Here is a 14,999-nt window from a genome sequence, read left to right as displayed (position 1 = left end):
ATGGTTCCTCTTTCCAGCCCGCACTCCATCACAGTCAGCTTGAACTTGTGACTTTCACTTGCTCTTGCATGAGCAGATAATCGCAAGTGGTGCTTTGTGTTTTTAGGAGCACCTACTTGAATCTTTGAAATTACATAGTTCCGTTTCTATTGTTCAGATTTTTATTGTTCTGGTGTCAAATAATGTATATTTTACTCTATTTTACTAAACTGGTGTAGGAATTTTCTGGTTTTGTGAGTTCACTTTATTATGGTTTGTGTGCTGTGCAGAACAGACACTCCTGAAAAAGAGAAAGCATTTTCAGAAGACAATAATGCCCTAAATTTGGTTAAAAAAAAAACGAACCCACTCAACAAAAGGTTGTTAAAAAATACCAAGTGAAAAAGGTAAAAGGACAGGATTCCTTTCCACCCTGTATGTAATAGAAGTCTATCAGGTTAGCTTTTGTCTCGCTTATTTCACATTTTTAACCTGTCTTTGCACCAAACCTTTTGCAATGTAGTTATAAAACGTTGTGAAGTTAAAGCTGTTTGGGTATTCCACAAACAAAGTTACTTCTGATAGGCTGTGACAGAGTGCTTTTCATCCAATAGGCAAATTAACTTTGACTTCCTGAACTATATTCTATTAACAACATACCTATGGTACAATGCTCCGGGTCCGCGCAGACAGTGGGAGACATTTCAAAGTGTTTATGGATATCCATGAAGAGCCTCTGATGTAGAAATAATTTTATTAAAATCAAAATATATTGGCTAAACCCAGACCTTAATGAAGTCAGGAGTGGAGAGATAAACGGAAAGGCAAAGCAGGGAAGCAGAGGCGAAGAGACAGAAAGCAGCAATAGACAGGTAGACGGGAGAACAGTGGTGAAAGTAGACTGTAGCGTAGCAAATCAAATCAGGATTTAAAGAGCGCAACTAAACACCCGTAAGGGTCTCAAGGCGCTGTGGAAGATACAAAGAAGAGTTAGACATGTACAGAGATACTGGTGTGTGAAATAGAAAGTGAAGGGTCAAGAAGAAAGTAAGGGGATATAGAGGAGGTAAATCCAAAAAGGAAGGAGATGCATAAAGAGAAACTGGAGAAAGGCAAGGGTCAAGATCGAAATATTGAAGTTCAATTTAAACTGAAATACGTGCCTCCTAAAGAAAGCAATAATTTGATGTAATTTCTGTTTTACGGACTATAGTAAATCTCTGGCTTTGCAGCTTCTATTACACCTCAACCTCTGCCATGTTTAGGTCACTGCAGAATTCAAGAAAGCAAGCTCAAAACAACTAAGGCTCATCATGTAACCATTACCCTCTTATAACCTCACCATTCCCTCTACTTCACATACTGTAACGTGCCCGCTGGCATTAGCCCCCCTACGAGATACACTATCACCATCCTACCGTACAGCCCTCTGCTGCTTTGCAACTAGCTTTGTACTATTTAAATACACATACGTAGGTCATTCAAGGTCCCGCTATGCACCATAATCTTAAAATGGATCAGATCAGAATGCCAACAAAAAGTATATTTTTCTTATGTTAAATGACACAGAAATTTATCTTTACTGTATCCTGCAAAACTGGAGCAAAAGAAGTAATAGTTACCTGTTGAATGGGGCTCTGTGCTTGAAACAATATTCTCCGTCCAAGCAGTTCTGCAAAGATGCAGCCTACAGACCAAATGTCAATAGCACTGGTGTAATGACGACTACCCATCAGGATTTCTGGAGCTCGATAATACTGAGTGACAACTTCCTGAGTCATGTGACGGGATTCATCAAGTTCTTCTAGCCTTGCCAATCCAAAATCGCAAATCTAAATGTAGATTAATGAAGCATAAGTTAAAACAAGTGGATTATTCACTACAATATATACTGAAATACAGACTGCAAGCACAATAAAAGGAATGTTTTATAGGGAATGTAAAGTCAGACTGATACTCAGAAAGAGCAGTTGAAAAACATTACACTGGCCAAAATAGCTTGTTCTCTCTAGCATGCTGAGCCTCTAGATGGTAACAATTTATTCATGATTTTTCTTGCTATTAAAGCATTACATATTGGGGTTGTGAATAAAGTCAGACTATGTACTGAAAGTAAGCATAGTCATTTCACTCATAAAACTACTACATTCGAGAAAAAGCAACGAGTGACGAATCCAATAGGTCTGGCTTATTTTAGGGTTGTGTGTTCTTTTTTATTTTTTTAATGAGCATATACTGTTGACAGACATTTTCAGATGACCGGGAGGGTTGCTTATGACTACAAGAGAACTGGAGTTACAGGTAACAAAATGTTTCTCCTCTCGTAGGGGATCTCCATTGATAGTCATAAGCACTGAGTAGAGTAGCAAGCCCATACTTACAAGGAGCGGTGGATAAGATAGAGGAATGAGTGAGATAGCCAATAAGCAAAAAGATTAATGAGAGGCCAATCCTACTTAAGCATCTGCTCTAGCATCATGGTTCTGACAGTAGTGCTTGGTGAATGTGTGTACAGATCTCCATGTGACTGCCTTGCAAATATTCACTATGGCGCAATTCCTCATTAAAGCCACAGTAGCTGCTTTACCGCTAGTGGAGTGAACTTTTGGTATACCTGTTAGTATCTTGTTAGCTTTTTGATAGCAAAGGAGGATACAGGAAATTATCCATCGGGAGGTGGACTATTTAGATGTGACTAACACTGTGCAGACCGGACCAGAATTGATAAACAATTGGTTTGATCTGAGGATGTCGACAAAACTTCAAGACTATCCTCACATCTAGGGAATGAAGTGCTCTTTTAGCTGGAGTTGAGGGATTCTGAAAGAATGTTGGTAAGCAGATGGTTAGATTTATGTAGAAATCCTAAATAATTTTAGGGAGCAATTTCGGGTGAGTCCTCAAACTTTATTAGAGTGAAAGACTATCATTTGTGAGAACATAATGCCTGGATCTCACCAACCCTACAGGCTGATGTTTTTGCAACAAGGAAAGCTGTTTTCCAAGAAAGATGTTGCAGGGATGCCTTATGAATAGGTTTAAAAGGGTCTTGCGTAAGGTATGAAAGGACTATGGGCTTCCATGGGTGGCATAATACATGCTGCAGCACAAGGCAGACCCCTGGTGTACCAATGCTCTGGATAGCCAAGTACCATATACTAGGGCCTTACACATGTGCACCGGTATGCCAATTTTGGGGTGTAAAAGTTACCAAACAACCAAATTTAGAGACAGCACGGACACTGGGGTCCTGATTAGCAGGATCCCAGTGTATGACAGTCTAATCACACTGACACCAGTCAAAAAGTGTGGGTAACTATGCTAGAAAGATGCTACTTTCCTACAGTATGGACGGTGGAGGGCCGGTGAATTTGAGACAATACCCATTTTGCACAATATTCAGAACCCAGGCGTCTTTTGCTATGTTTTGCCACTGTGCCAGATAGTGAGAAATGCCTTCCCCAACAGAGTGGGTAACAGAAGAGGAAGAAGTAATACTTCAGGGTTTTGATCCCGATGGTTGTTTGCCACACTGAGGAGGGTCCTGGGTGAATCTTCATCCTAAGCTGCTTCCGTTGGTGTTACTGATAGCGTCATTGGTCCTGGGATTGTCAGCGACCCAGATACCACTGAGGGGTTTGAACCCTCTGAGTCCAGAAATGGCGCTGACAGGGCTGGAAAATTGTCATTTTTCTTTGGGTTTTTCGAAGCCTACTGCCTTAAGAGTCTCTATTTTGGCCTTCATGCGTGTCATCTCATCATCCGTCGTGTGGCTTCCAAATAAAGTAGAGCCGAAGAATAGTAGATTTAGTATTCTCTGGCTTGAGGGATGCGAGTTGGACCCAAGAGTGCCGCCTCAGAGCGATGCTGTGGCAGTAGTCATGTGCCGCTAATAGGGAAGAGTCTGCTTTGATTGGAAACCATTAAGCCCTGTGAACAAGGTCCGGTGTGACCGAAACGCGTCAGGGGATTCCTGTCTTGTTTGTTTGTAATCTCACAAATGGAATAAAAGTTTAATCATTATTTGCACAACGACGGAGTGCGTTTTTTTCTCTTGACAAAGTAGAAAGAGAAATCCCTTCTTTTGAAATACGGACGTCCTGCCTTCAACCAGCACCACCGGAGAAATAAGTGCGCCATAACACGCTTGTCAGGACATTTCTTCTTTTTATATATATACATATGTACAAATGTTTTTAACTTAAACGACTACAGGCTCCCGGGGAGGTGGGAGGGTGCATGTGAATCTGCAGCGGAACATGCCACGAACAGATGTACACTGGGTAAGTGACAGTTTCCGTTCGGTGGCATGTGTAGCTGCAGATACACATGCTGTGCATAGACTACAAAGCAGTTTGTTCTCCCATAAAAGCAGTGGTTAGCCTGTAGGAGTTGAAGTTGTTTGAAATAATGTTTTGAGTACAGCTTGACCTACTGTGGCTTGTTGTCTTGCTAAGACATCTACACAGTAGTGTTTAGTGAGTACATGTGGTGTTGACCAAGTAACTGCTTTGCATATTTCAGTCATTGGTATATTTCCTAAAAAAAAGCCATTGTAGCACCTTTTTTTCTTGTAGAATGTGCTTTAGGAGTAACTAAGAGTTGTCTTTTGGCTTTAACATAGCATGTTTGGATGCATCCTACAATCCATCTTGCCAACCCTTGCTTTGATATGGGGTTACCTGTGTGAGGTTTTTGGAAAGCTACAAACAGTTGTTTAGTCTTTCTGAATGGTTTTGTTCTGTTGATATAGTACATTAGAGCTCTTTTAATGTCTAATGTATGTAGAGCTCTTTCTGCCACAGAATCTGGCTGTGGGAAGAAAACTGGCAGTTCCACTGTTTGATTTATATGGAAAGGCGAGACGACTTTTGGCAACAATTTGGGGTTTGTTCTTAGTACAACTTTATGCTTGTGTACCTGGAAGAACGGTTCTTCATTAGTAAAGGCTTGTAATTCGCTTACTCTTCGTAAAGACGTAATTGCGACTGGGAAGGCAACCTTCCATGTTAAGAATTGCATTTGACATGAGTGCACAGGTTCAAATGGTGGGCCCATAAGTCGTGTAAGCACTATATTTAAATTCCAAGAGGGAACTGGAGGTGTCCTGGGTGGAATGATGCATTTTAAACCTTCCATGAAAGCTTTAATAACAGGAACTCTAAATAAGGAGCTGTGTTGAATATTTTGTAAATATGCTGAAATTGCAGTAAGATGTATTTTTATGGAAGAGAATGCTAAATTTGATTTCTGTAAATGAAGTAAATAGCATACAATATCTTGTATTGATGCTGTCAGAGGGGCAATTTGTTTAGATTGACCGTAATATACAAACCTTTTCCATTTGTTAGCATAGCACTGCCTAGGATTGGGTTTTCTTGCTTGCTTAATAACCTCCATACATTCTGATGGGAGTTGTAAATATCCAAATTCTATGACCTCAGGAGCCAAATCGCTAGATTGAGTGTTTTGGGATTTGGGTGCCTGATTTGTCCTTTGTTTTGCATCAAGAGATCTGGTCGGTTTGGGAGTTTGGAGTGTGGTACTACTGACAGGTCTAACAATGTTGTGTACCACGGTTGGCGGGCCCACGTTGGTGCTATGAGTATCAAATTGAGTGAGTTTTGACGCAACTTGTTTACTAGAAACGGAATGAGTGGGAGAGGGGGAAAAGATTAAGCAAATATCCCTGACCAATTGATTCTTAGAGCATTGCCCTTGGATAGAAGATGTGGGTGTCTGGATGCGAAGTTTTGGCATTTGGCGTTTTCGCTTGTGGCGGACAGATCTATGTTTGGTGTTCCCATTATTGAAAGTATTTTTGAAGTACTTGAGGGTGAATCTCTCATTTGTGTGTTTGTTGGTGATTTCTGCTGAGAATATCTGCCAATTGGTTGTGTATCCCTGGAATGTATTGTGCTAACAGGTGAATTTGGTTGTGGATTGCCCATTTCCAAATTTTTGGGGCTATAAGGGAGAGTTGGGACGAATGTGTCCCTCCTTGTTTGTTTAGGTAATACATGGTTGTCATGTTGCCTATTTTGATAAGGACATTCTTCTGTGTGAGAAGAGGCTGAAGAGCTTTGAGTGCTAGGAAGACAGCTAACAACTCTAAGTGATTTATGTGTAGCTGTTTGAGGTGAGCTCCTCAACCAATCATTGATGCATCTGTTGTAATTATGGTCTGAGGCACAGGGTCTTGAAATGGCCGCCCTTTGTTTAGATTTGTGGAATTCCACCACTGAAGGGACATGCATGTTTGGCGGTCTAGCAACACTATATCTTGAAGGTGACCGTGTGCCTGTGACCATTGTTGTGCAAGGCATTGTTGTAGGGGCCGCATGTTTAGGCTTGCATGTGGAACAATTGCAATACATGATGCCATCATCCCTAAAATCTTCATGATAAATCTGACAGTGTACCGTTGATTTGTTTGTATCTGTGTGAGTATATTTTGAAATGCTTGTATTCTTTGCGTATTTGGACATGCTAGCGCTTTTTAAATATCTAGTATTGCACCCAAATACTGCTCTATTTGTGCCGGTTGTAGATGTGACTTTTGGTAATTTGAGAACCCTAGCATGTGTGCAAGGTTTGTATTACATAATTCGTATGGTTTTGACACTGCGTATGACTGTTTGATTTTATTAGGCAATCGTCTAGATATGGAAAGACATGTATATGTTGTCTTCTTAGGTAGGCTGAGACTACCGCTAGGCACTTTGAGAATACCCTTGGAGCTGTTGGTATTCCAAAGGGTAACACTTTGAACTGATAGTGCTTTCCTTGAATGACAAATCTGAGATATTTTCTGTGCACAGGGTGGATGGGTATATGAAAATACACATCCTTGAGGTCTAATGTTGCCATGAAATCGTGTTTTTGGAGTAGTGGTATAACATCTTGTAGAGTTACCATGTGAAAATGTTCTGACAGGATGTAAAGATTGAGGGTCCTGAGATCTAATATTGGTCTGAAGGTGCCATCTTTTTTGGGAATCAGGAAATATAGTGAATAAACTCCTGTCCCTATTTGAGCTTGTGGTACAGACTCTATTGCTTGTTTTAGTAATAGAGATTGGACTTCTTCCTGTAACAGATTGATGTGTTCTGTAGATAGTTTGTGTGACCTTGGTGGAATGATTAGGGGAGTTTGTATCAATTCTAGGCAATAGCCATTGAGGATAATTGATAGTACCCATTTGTCTGTGGTAATGTTTTGCCAATTTGCGTGGAACTGTTGTAGTCTTCCCCCCACAGGAGAGGTGTGGAGTGGAAGGGGATGAGGCAAGTCACTGCTTAGGGTGCTGTGGAGGTTGCTTAAAGGTCTGACATTTTCTGGGCTACTGCCCCCTATATGTGCCCCTAAAACCACCTCGTTGGTATTGTGGTTGGTAGGTTGGTTTTGCCTGCGATGTGGATGGTTCTGATGTCTGTGGTCTAAATCCACCTTGAAACTGCGGTTTCCTAAAGGATCCCCTGTATGGTGTGGAGTATAGTGCACCCATTGCTTTTGCGGTGTCTGAATCTTTGCGTAATTTTTCAATGGCTGTGTCAACCTCTGGGCCAAAAAGTTGTTTCTTATTGAATGGCATATTTAACACCGCTTGCTGTATTTCGGGTTTAAAACCCGAAGACCTGAGCCATGCATGCCTTCGTATTGTCACTGCAGTTTTGACACTTCTAGCAGCGGTGTCTGCTGCATCTAGGGCAGAACGAATTTGATTATTTGTAATGGCTTGCCCTTCCTCCACTACTTGTTGTGCCCTCTTCTGTTGTTCTTTGGGGAGATGCTGAATTATGTCTTTCATCTAGCTAACAGTGCTTGTGAGTTAGCTATCCTTCACTGATTCGCTGCCTGGGATGCAACTCTTCCCTGCCGCATCAAACTTTCTGCTTTCTTTGTCGGGTGGGGGAGCATCTCCTGATGACTGGGAGTTTGCCCTTTTTCTGGCAGCGCCGACTACTACCGAATCTGGAGGTACTTGTGTTATGTAATCAGGATCAGAGGGAGGATGTTTGTACTTTTTCTCTATCCTAGGCGTAATTATGCATGCCTTAACTGGCTCATTGAATATCTGGGGGGAGGCACTGGTATTTTGAATGTGTGGAGGATAGGGTATTAAACAAAAAATTCTCTTCCAGTGGTTCAGTGTGCATGGTGACCCCATGGTATGCTGCAGCCCTAGCTAAAACTTGAGTGTACACTGTGCTATCCTCAGGTGGTGAAGGCTTAGAGGGATAGCTGTCTGGGTCATCGCTAGGAATGGGATCTGGATCATAAAGATCCCATGCATCTACATTGTCCTGTTGTGAGTCAAAAGAGTGTGTGGGTAAACTGCACTGGTGTAGGACTAGTAGGATGAGAGGTATGGAGATGTGGAGAGTGAGGAGGAGAAAATTGAGGAGGTGGTGGTTCCTCCTTCGGCTTTGGCACTTTAGCTGGAGGCTGCATAGTGTCCAATTCCTCCCGAAAGGCTAGCTTTCTCTTTGGCTATAGAGGAGGTGCTGTTAGGATCCTGCCTGTCTCCTTATGGATATGAATCTTGGCTTGCCTTTCGTCCATAACTTCAAGTATTAGCTGTACTTGATACTCCTCTTCAGAGGTTTTGTGGCTTTCTTTTAGTCTTTTGAAAGTCCATGCTCCTCTGTATATGCAGGCCTTTTCGGCTACGAAGCCGGCTTTTTTTTAGGGATCGAAAAATATGATGCGGTGGGTGATTTCCGAATCCGGAAAATGGTGTTTGCTCGAGTCGGACACAGAGCCTTTTTTTGCCTCCGATGGTTTGGGAGGTGTGGCCTTTTTCGGTGCCGAATTGGTAGTTTGGTCACCGGGAGTCTTTTTTCGGGCCGAGCCATGGCCTTCCGGCAGTGGCGTCCCCAAGGCCTTATCTTTTTGTTTTTGCGAGGGTACAGGGGCAGGCGTCCTCACATGTTGTCCCACCGTGACCAGGTCTGTCCTCCTCGGATTCCTGTTCAGAGTCGGAACCTTGAACGGAGACTGCTGTCTGCATGATTTCCTCCTCCTCCAGGTCGAGATGTTCGGTGCTTCTGGACGCCATCTCGAGTCTTCGTGCCCTCCTGTCTCGAAGAGTCTTTTTGTAACGGAAGGATCGACAGGCCTCACAATTTTCTTCCCGAAGATCTAGGGAAAGGCAAAGATTACAGACAAGATGTTGGTCTGTACAAGGATATTAGGCGTGGCACCGAGGACAGAATCGGAATGGAGTCCCATCCATGAGGCTTCCACGCGGTCGGCCCGACTAGGCCCGAGTTGGGCGCGCGCGCCCCGAAGGGTGAGTCGAGTTGTCTTCTCCGACAGTACCAATGTGTCGATGGAAGATGTAAACCCGATCGATACAATACCGACGGAAAGGAAGCGTTTTCAAAGTTTTCCGAATCGAAATCTCGGAGCGAGAGGAAACACGTCCGAACCCGACAGCGGAAAGAAAACAATCTAACATGGAGTTGATGCCCATGTGCAATGGAACTGAAGAGGAGGAGTCACTCGATCTCGTGACTCGAAAACACTTCTTCAAAGAAAAACAACTTGTAACACTCCGAGCCCAACACTAGACGGCAGAAGTATAATGCACAGCATGTGTATCTGCAGCTACACATGCCACTGAACATATATATATATATATATATATACATATATACACACATCATACATTAAAATCTGCGTGGCAGAACTGGATTGCAGCTGAAATTAGTTCAGCGATGGCTGCCATTGTGACTGGAGCACCCTTACGAGTGTGACTGAGTCCAACAGTTGGTCAGTTCACATGAGTTGTTTAGTGCGATGTAAGTAGAAATTTTAGATATCACTTGATACCTAGAGTATGAATAGACCTCTCAGCTGGTGATGTTGATTTTGTGAGAAAAGTCTGAAATATTATAGGTTCATTGAGGCAAAATATGAAGGAACCATGGCAATAAATCTGAGGATTGGTTCAGAGAAGTACTAAATTGCCTGTGAGAAGGCTCTTGAGTTGAGAAAGCCAGCATCTCCTACACCCTACTTTATGGGGAGAGCGCTAGTAACAAGACAATCTTCCATGTGAGAAATATGAAGTGTGCTCTGTGAATGGGTTTGAATAAATGAACTCATGAGTTGAAATAGAAGTATGCTCAGGTGCTAGTCAGAGGTAGAAACCCTTTCTGTGGGAAAACACTGAATAAATCTTCCATGAACTGTTTGATGATTCTGCAAGCGTAGAAAGAAAAAATGTGATGAACAGCTATATCTTGATATTGCAGTAAGCCATACTTTAACGGACCCATGTACCAACTGTGACTGAAGTATTGAGAAAAGATAGGATAGTTATTTGCCAGATTATGCTAGTAGAGGATGTAGGTCTGATTTTCTGGCACCACAGGCAGAAATCTTTCCATTAACGTTTACATTTCTTTATCGTGGCCTTCTCCTTGACTTCGAGAGAATACACCTGCAGTCCTGAGAAATATTGAGATCACTGAATTGATGGAATTTAGGAGCTGTGCGCATAAGAGGAAAGAAGTCAGGTCAGGATGAAGGGCCTGGCCTTAGATTATCGTCAAAGGTTTACAGAATGTTGGTAGGTGAATATGGTTGTATTCTGATAGCGGGAGATGGTCAGCGAACCAATGCTGAGCCAGCCACCTGGGGGCTATCAGCAGGAGACAACGCTGCTTTGCTTTCCTTTTGGTGAGAATCTCTGGTATTAAAGGTATTGGGGAAAAAGGTAGGTATAGATCCTGGACCGTCTGTCGAAAGGCATTCCTCCAAGATCCTGGATGTGGATGCCGACTTGCATAGAACTGGCATTTGCAGGTTTTGTTTGTTGCAAAGGGATGCAGAGCTGGTTTGCCCCAGAACGAGAAGATCATAATTAGAGTCGAATGATCAACCCCCCTTCTTGGAGGTTGTTTCTAGTTTTGTTTAGCATGTCTGCTATGAGATTTCTAGTCCACGGAATATGTTCGGCCCGAAGAGTCATCCTGTGTGTCGTTAGCTGGCTGCAGCTTTCCTGGTCTTCCCTGGACAGCGCCAAAGATCTTGTGCAGCTTTCATTATACATGTATTGCATGCTGGTGGTATTGTCCCTGCGAACTAACACCAAAGACTCTGCTACATTGGCAGGAAAGTTTGGGGACCAAACAAATTGCTTTGAGATCTAGGTGAGTGATATGTATGCTCTTCTGGAGCAGAGACCACTTTCCTTGAATTAGAGGTTCTGTAGATGGCTGTCCCAGCTTTCCAGGGAAGCATTTGTAGTCTGAGACCACCAGACTAGAGCTTCCAACATACCTATGTGAAATTCACCAGGCGGTCAAATGATTTGTTTGATTTAATCTATTGTTTTTGTAGCTGCTCCTGTAAGGCATTCATTTTCAGGCGTAAAAGAGGGATCATATTGATCGCTGAGGACCTGATGCCCAAAAGCTAACTGAACAGACAGTATGTTCTTTAATGTAGGAGTTGATTATCTCTGATAATTCACAAGGCGACTTAGCTTGTAAAACAACTTTAGGCAAGCCTCTGTGGCATTGGACGCTTGAAATGCCGTTGATGCTTTTATCAACAAGTTGTCGAAGTTGGGGAAACCCTTCCTGAAAAAAGCTGATTTGAAGCCAAATGGAAGAACTCTGATGAGTGGGTGGGAATGCAAAAATATATAAATCCTGAGCTTAAGGGGACCACATAAGAGGTTTGTTTACGGAAATACTTGTTAATTTCTGGAGGTGTATGATGGATGAACACTCCTCTGTTTTCTAGTTTATAAGGCAAAACCAAGAATAGAAGCCTATTCCTTGCTGAGAATGTGAGCCTTTCTCTATGGAACCTTTGGTCAGCGTAGCTAGCACTTCCTTCCGAAGGAGATGGTGATGAGGTTTTGGTGGCGTAACATCTATATGCGACGAGATCCAGGGCTTATTTGTCCAATGCTATTTTCTGCTATAGAGGACAATATTTTTGGAAATGTTTTTCCCACTGGATGGTGTAATTAGCACCAGAAGTTTGTCAGTGTAGGTAAGTTAGCCTAAGGGCTACTGAGTCAGATACTTATCAATGGAAAAGTCTTTTTCTTGGGTACCTCTAAAGAATGTTTCTTTCGAAATTGCAATGCCCCAAAAGATAGTGCAGAGTCAACAGTCAGCCTTGACTGCTTGCAAAGAGTCGTCAACATGCTTGTCAAACAGAGCGTCGGCATGGTTCTATAAAAATATTAGATATATTTGTACCTAAAATTTTAAATGTTGTGGCCTTGAACCATAGCATCCAAGGACCAGTTATGGGAATCCTATTGAAGCTTAATCTATAGCACAATCTATGCTGACATCTGACCCCCATAAAGCAGCATTATTTTTTTTCTTCATCTACTGCCAAACATTTTATTTATGTTGCCCTGTCTGACCACATCTGGTGGCTATACCTGCCCCCATATTGCCAATTAATTGGCAACCCGTACAGTAGTCTGGACCTAGATGAGAACCTGTCCGTGCTGGTTAGGTGGGATTAAGAATGACAGGATTTTCCATGATAGTAATTCCTACTGGATACATCAGCAATTGGAATAGGTTTTACAAATTTTCTATTTAAAATCATAAGAAAAAAACAAACTAATTTCTTGTTTGCTACAGGAAGCAGGAAGTGTTTGGTTGTTTGCTCCAAAGGGTATAGAAACCACCAAAATTAATCTGGTGGGGGAATCCACCAGTTGTGGGTGTAATATGCTCTGAAGCTCTAGTACTGGAGCTACATGGACCTGACCCATGCTCTACAGTTGGAGGTGGAGTTGTGTGGAGTTGTGTGATTGCTCCATTTATTGACTCTCCATATATTGACTGTTGAAGAGATGCTCATATTAGTACCTTAATGCTTGACACAAAATTATCCTGGATTATCTGTGTTTTGTTCTTGTTGACATGTTTTCATCTTAATTTGTACTGTCATCAAGTTTGACGAGGCGGATGTAAACAACTAGGCTCATGTAGACAATGTTTGTTGTTGATGAGGCCTTCGCCGTAGACGAGTCCGTCATAGAGGATGCAGTCATAGACGAGGCCATCGTAGAGGATGCAGCCATAGACAAGGCAGTCATCGGCAAAGCATACAGAGACGAGGCCATCGTAGATGTAGTTCCGGAGACTAGGTCATTGTAGGCAAGGCCGTCGTAGTAGACAACCACCAGAAGAGGCTGTCGCAGATGAACATCGTAGATGAGACCATCGTAGACGACCATCGTAGATGAGGCCACCGTAGACGACCATCGTAGATGATACTGCCATAATATATAAGGCTGTCATAGATGACCATCATAGATGAGGCTGTTGTAGACAACCGTCATAGCTGAGGCTGTCATAGACAACTATCATAGATGAGGCCGTCGTAGACGGCCACTGTAGATTAGGCCGTCGTAGACGACCATCATAAGTGAGGCTGTCGCAGATGCCCATCATAGGTGAGGTTTTCGTAGACGACCATCACAGAGGAGGCAGTCGACGATGACCACTGCAAACAGCAGTCGTCGATGACCATTGTAGACAGCAGGCGTCGATGACCACTGTAGACAGCAGTCGTCGATGACCACTGTAGACAGCAGTCGTCGATGACCACTGTAGACAGCAGTCGTCGATGACCACTGTAGACAGCAGTCGTCGATGACCACTGTAGACAGCAGTCATCGAGTACTGTAGACCATCGACAACGACTACTGTAAATGACCGTCGACGACGACTAATGTAAATGTAAATGACCGTCGACGACGACTACTGTAAATGACCGTCGACGACGACTACTGTAAATGACCGTCGACGACGACTACTGTAGATGACCGTCGACGACGACTACTGTAGATGAACATTGAAGATGACAGTCGTATACGACCAGTGTAGATGACTGACAGACGATCACTGTAGATGACCACCAGAAGACCACTGTAGATTACTACTGTAGATGACCATCGTAGACGACCAGTGTAGATGATTGACGTAGACGACCACTGTAGATGACTGTCATAGATGAGGTCATCGTAGATGAGGCCCTTCATAGAAAAGGTAATAATAGTCAACATGGTCATCAACTAGGTCATTGTAGTTCTTGTTAATGAAGATTTCACAGGTGGTTTTTAGACGACCCATTGTAAGGTTATCAGGATCTGTCTAATGTATTGTGTTTTTTTTTTTTCCCTTTTCACATTTTTCTCTCTGTGAGAAGGGCCTTATGAAGGCTCATGGTAAGTCTTCTTATGGCTTTTCTGCGCACCTTCTGGGGAGCATGGCACAACGTCTCCCTCTGACCTCTCCTGTGAAGGAATCCTCACTGGCCTCATTAGTGACAGATTTAAGATTCTGCAATCACAATAATAGCCTCATCTCTCACAATGCGAGAGTTTTTGAGGAAAAGGTTAGACATATTTATGTAGTCTTATACCTTGTTTTCTGCTGCTGACATATTAGTGCCAGGGTTAGAGAAATAAAACAAGAAATATAATCTTGGATGATCCAAAAATAAGTAAAAGCTGAAGATCTGAGCAGAGCTCAGTGAGACTAACTTCACACGACGTGCGGTAGAAAATCTGAAGGACTCAGCTTCTGTTGGGAGTGTTCCAGAGGGTGCAGTCGCCTGATTATAGTTCAAGTTTGGCCCTTTTTTTTATTTTTAAAAGGACATGGAGAGGCTATTAAACTGGCCTTTTCATTGCCATTATAGCCTATGATAGTGATATATATATATATATATATATATATGTATGTCTATATATATATATATATATATATATATATATACATATATATCTACACTGCTTTATTAAGTTACCGTGGGACTCTCACTTCGACGACAGAGAATGATTCAAGCATGTCAATCTATGAAAGATCAAATACTGAAGAACAAGGATGAATTCTGAGACACATTTCTCAGAAAAAAACACAGATTTGAAAACACTGAGTGTATTCCAGATTCCTACTCACACGAACCGGAAATAAGAACCAATTCTATGAGGCACCTGCTAGCTCATCATATGCATGGGAATA

The 14,999-nt window shown here is 42.4% G+C and overlaps 1 protein-coding gene across 1 annotated transcript in view; it reads right to left on the bottom strand.

Annotated features, from left to right (window-relative positions):
* The window catches only part of NLK (nemo like kinase), a 762,154-nt gene that overhangs the window by 213,197 nt on the left and 533,958 nt on the right, over window positions 1–14,999 (bottom strand). The window contains exon 6 of the mRNA XM_069226972.1: window positions 1,602–1,811. Within this exon, the coding sequence (XP_069083073.1) occupies window positions 1,602–1,811 (210 nt within the window). The remainder of the gene's footprint in view (window positions 1–1,601; window positions 1,812–14,999) is intronic.

This window comes from Pleurodeles waltl, chromosome 3_2, assembly GCF_031143425.1.
Source record: "Pleurodeles waltl isolate 20211129_DDA chromosome 3_2, aPleWal1.hap1.20221129, whole genome shotgun sequence".
NCBI lineage: Eukaryota > Metazoa > Chordata > Amphibia > Caudata > Salamandridae > Pleurodeles > Pleurodeles waltl.
This window is presented reverse-complemented; position numbering and strand designations above follow the sequence as displayed.